This window comes from Carlito syrichta, unplaced genomic scaffold, assembly GCF_000164805.1.
Source record: "Carlito syrichta isolate Samal-C Ts95f unplaced genomic scaffold, Tarsius_syrichta-2.0.1 Scaffold88020, whole genome shotgun sequence".
In the NCBI taxonomy this organism is placed as follows: Eukaryota; Metazoa; Chordata; class Mammalia; order Primates; family Tarsiidae; genus Carlito; species Carlito syrichta.
In genome coordinates, this window is record NW_007032116.1 from 13,185 (window position 1) to 17,532 (window position 4,348).

Sequence of the window (4,348 nt, forward strand, 5' to 3'; positions counted from 1 at the left end):
GAAGGCTGAGGCGGAAGGATCGCCGGAGCCCAGCAGGTCGAGGCTGCGGTGGCCGGGAGTGGCCACTGCACTCCAGTCTGGGTGACAGAGTGAGACTCCAACTTAAAAAAAAAAAAAAAAAAAAGACTGAGAAGGGAGGATCCATTAAGCTCAGGAGATCGAAGGTGTGGTGAGCTGTGATCATGCCACTGCCCTCCAATCTGGCCACAACAGAGTGAGACCCCAGCTTAAAAAGAACGGGGTGGCCCTGCTTCCCTTGGACACTCCCAGACATTGCAGGGAAAGCTAGCCATGGGAAAATAGGCCACCCTTGGCCAGAGGAGCCTTCAGAAGGTCCACAGGGGTGACAGCCTCGTTTTATAGATGAGTCAACTGAGGCACGGGGCACTTCAGTGGGTTGCTGGGGGCCCCTCTGCCAGTCGGAGCAGAGTGCACACCCCTGCAGGTGTGCCCAGCTGGCTGCAGGTGTCTTGCTCTTTTATCCTCCATGAGCTGCTCATCGGCACACAGGCTCTGAATGGTTGATAGGGCCAGACAGGATTGTCAGCAGGAAGTGGCCATCAGGGGCTCGTATTGAATGAGCAGTGGAAAAAGAAAAACAAAATTAGCCGGGCGTGGTAGTGCGTGCCTGTAATTCCAGCTACTCGGAAGGCTGAGGTGGAAGGATCGCCAGAGCCCAGCAGGTCGAGGCTGCAGTGGCCGGGAGCGGCCACTGCACTCCAGTCTGGGCGACAGAGTGAGACTCCAACTCAAAAGAAAAAAAGAAAAACAAGCCCCAAACTTCAGCCAGTGTTGGAGGTGTTCACTTAACCCGGAGTAAGAACTTTCTAGATGTGATTGTTGTAAGCTCTGGAAAATTGCTGCCTTTTGGGAGACGAAACATGGAGCATCTCTGAGTCAAGGAAGTCACCCCCGATCCCACTAGCCCAGCTTGAGTGAGATTTCTCGAGAATCTTCTACTATAGCTCCCGTCCTGGAGCTCCCTAACCTGGGAAGAAGAGCGGAAAGAGGGGAAGAAAACTGGGGAAGGGGTCACCAGTGGCTCCATATTTAAGTTTGGTTTTTCATTTTGGCAACCACTTGTTGAGCACATTCATGGCAGGCACTGGGGAAAGCTTTCTGCCCATTTCAATCTCATTTAATCCTCACAACACCTCCATGAGGTTGGAATGCCCACTGTCCCCTTTCAGATTGTAAACTGAGGCTTAGAGAGAGGTTAACTGTGTGGGCCAAGGTCATACAGCTGGTTAGGGTTAGGACCCAGGCTAGTGACCCTTCCCAAACACCTTGCACAGTTACTGAGAAGATCACAACCAGGGAGGAAACCCCTGTGGTGGCCAGGGTTATTATCCCAATGCAGGGGTTCCCAGGCGGGGTGCTGAGAAAGCACTGAGGGGCCAGACAGGATTTTACAAAAGTACTTTTAATACAGTTAAGACTGGTGCCACCTGCCTGTGCCCGAGCCCTCTGTGGAGTGGAAGCGAGCCTCCAGGGCTTGGCTGGTGAACTGCACACCCTGCGCACCCCCACCCACTTCCTCCCTCATTTCTTCTTGGTCTTTACCAGTCCCTTCTGCACGAGGCTGCGGTACAGCTCCTGAATGTAGGTGTAGACGCACTTGGAATCGGGCACTGCCAGCCTCACCATGTCATCCACCTCCAGCAGCTGTGCACAGTCGGCCAGTTTCCTGAGAGGTGGGGTGGAGTGGGGAGCAGAGGGTTAAAGGTGAAGGATATGGGAGCCAAGGGAACGGGTGGGACGGGCAGCCCAGCAAGGAGGAAGCCTGTAGAATCGTGTATATAGGAGCTGGGAGATCATCTAAGCCAACCGTTATACAGATGAGACCCATTGAGGCCAAGACAGAGTTAGGACTCAGACTCAACTGGTCTGAATCCAAAACATTTTCTTTTTTTCTTTCTTTCTTTTTTTTTTTGAGTTGGAGTCTCACTTGATTGCTCAGGCTGGAGTGCAGTGGTGGCACACTCACTGCCAACCTAGCATTGATCCACAGGGCTCTGGCAATCCTTCCACCTTAACCTTCCAAGTAACTGGAACTACAGGCGCACGCTACCACGCCTGGCTAATTTTTTTGATTTATTGTAAAGATGAGGTCTCGCCAAGTTGCCCGGGCTGTTCTCGAACCCGCAGGCTCAGGCAATCCACTCGCCATGGCCTCCCAAAGTGCTGGGATTTATAGGTTGAGCCACTGTGCCTGGCTTTTTTTTTTTTTGAGTTGAAGTCTCACTCTGTCACCCAGGCTGGAATGCAGTGGCACAATCACAGCCACCACAACCTCGACCTGCTGGGCTCAGGCGATCCTTCTGCCTCAGTCTTCCAAGTAGCTGGAACTACAGGCACGTGCGCCCACGCCCGGCTAATTTTTTGATTTATTGTAGAGATGAGGGCCCAAGCTGGTCTCGAACCCTTGGACACAGGCAATCTTCTTGCCTCTGCCTCTCAAAGTGCTGGGATTACGGGGTGAGCCACTGTGCCCAGCCTGAAGCCCATGTTTTCATTGCACAGCATGTCCTCTCACGGGAACAGGATCCTCTGGTCTTGGGATCTCCATGATCCTACCCCTTTCACAGACACATGTATCTGTCCTCGGTTACCAGGGCGCTCCTGCCAGGACAGGCCTCTCAGGTAGAACTTAAGGGACAGAAACCAAATCCTAGGCTGAGCCACCAAGCCCAGCCGGAAAGGCCTCTCAAAGAAAGTAAGTCAGCCAGGTGCAGTGCCTCACACCTTTAATTCCAGCACTTTGCGAGGCTGAGGCGAGAGGATTGCTTGAGCCCAAGAGTTAGACACCAGCCTAGACAACATAGCAAGACTTCTCTACAAAAAAGTCACAAAAATTAGCCAGGCATGGTGGCACACGCCTGTAGTCCCAGCTACTCAAGAGGCAAAAGGATTGCCTGAGCCCAGGAGACTGAAGCTGCCGTGAGCTGTGATCATATCACTGCACTCCAGCCTGGGTAACAGAGTGAGACCCAGGCTCAAAAAAAAAAAAGACCAAGCCACGTGCATATCTGGGAGAGAGGAGTCCTGGCAGTGGAACTAGCATGTGGAAAGGCCCCGGGGCAGGACCACCTGGCTTGGTGTGCCCGAGGAGTCGGTGGCACTTAGCGAGTCCTGCTTTCTAACTTGACAGCTGCCCTTTGGGGTTATGTGACACTCCTGGCTTTGCTGGAGCCGATAATCTGAGCTAATCACCATTGGAACCTCATGCCAGATGCTTCATCAGATGCTTCCCCCTGGATGGTCTCATTCACTCCTCTCAACCCACAGAAGAGAAAGAACTGGAGATTCAGAGTGTGTTGGTGGTTTGCCCAAGGTCGCAGTGGTGACACAGCTGTAACTCAGCCCCAGGAGTGCCTGACGCTTCTGACATCTTGCTCTGAAGCTGGGTCTCAGCAGTCCCAGTCCACCAAAGCCAGCCATGGGTGCTGGTGGTAGGAGAAACCAGGGCCCCAGCAGAAATCCTCTCTTGGGGCTGAGGCTGAAGTCCAAACTGGGCTGGGTGGGGAGTTGGGGGAGGGGCTCAGGCTGGAGAATTTCAGAGAATGGAACAAGCTCCCTGTAGCCAATGCAGCGACCTCAGCCCCATGGGTGTGGGTCGGGGTGGTGTCCCCCGACATGGGAGAGGCAAAGCCTTCCTTCCCATTGAGCCTGGGGAGTGGGGGCGGACTCCTCCCCAGCCTAACTGAAGAGCCCACTGGGGGCTCCATGGGAATCAGAAGAGAGTTCTGGAATGAGGCAGTGGGGCGTGATGGCCGTGGCAGACACCCCTTACTCTTCACACTGAATCTTCACCCCAAACCCTAAGATATGAGGTTTCCAGAGAGGTAAAGTCAGCTGTCAAGGGTCACAGAGCTCGGAAGGAGGAGCCAGGATTCAAACCCAGACACATCAAGTTCCAGTCTCCACCCACCATGTCCCCGTGACCTCCTTCCCCCTTTGCTGCCTGTTGTGGTCATTTGATTTCTCCTTCCAGCCTGCAGGGCCTCTGTCTGGCTTGGACCCAGAGGCCAGGCAGCTGCAGGAGCAGGACAGTAGCCTGTACCCTGCAGACAAGAGTGCTCTGTCCAGGCAGAGCTGCGTGCCCTTCTGATGATCACTTAGGACTTTTAGTCCAGATAAGCTGTTTCCCCTGCAAATCCCCATCCCACCTCCTATAGGAACCTAGGACAGGAAGTGACCCCTCTACTCACATCCACAATAGATAAGATTGTGTGAACTGATCCAAGGAAAGCACTAGGCCGGGCTCGGTGGCTCAGCTTGTAATCCTGCGCTTTGGGAGGCCAAGGTGAGTGGATTGCCTGAGCCCGCGGGTTCGAGACCTGCCTGG

At 54.0% G+C, this 4,348-nt stretch overlaps 1 protein-coding gene across 1 annotated transcript in view; it reads right to left on the reverse strand.

The window, feature by feature from the left end:
- Nucleotides 1–1,435: 1,435 nt before the first annotated feature.
- Nucleotides 1,436–4,348, reverse strand: part of SMTNL1 (smoothelin like 1) — a 10,733-nt gene continuing 7,820 nt past the window's right edge. The window contains exon 7 of the mRNA XM_008057761.1: nt 1,436–1,687. Within this exon, the coding sequence (XP_008055952.1) occupies nt 1,543–1,687 (145 nt within the window). The 3' untranslated portion in view covers nt 1,436–1,542. The remainder of the gene's footprint in view (nt 1,688–4,348) is intronic.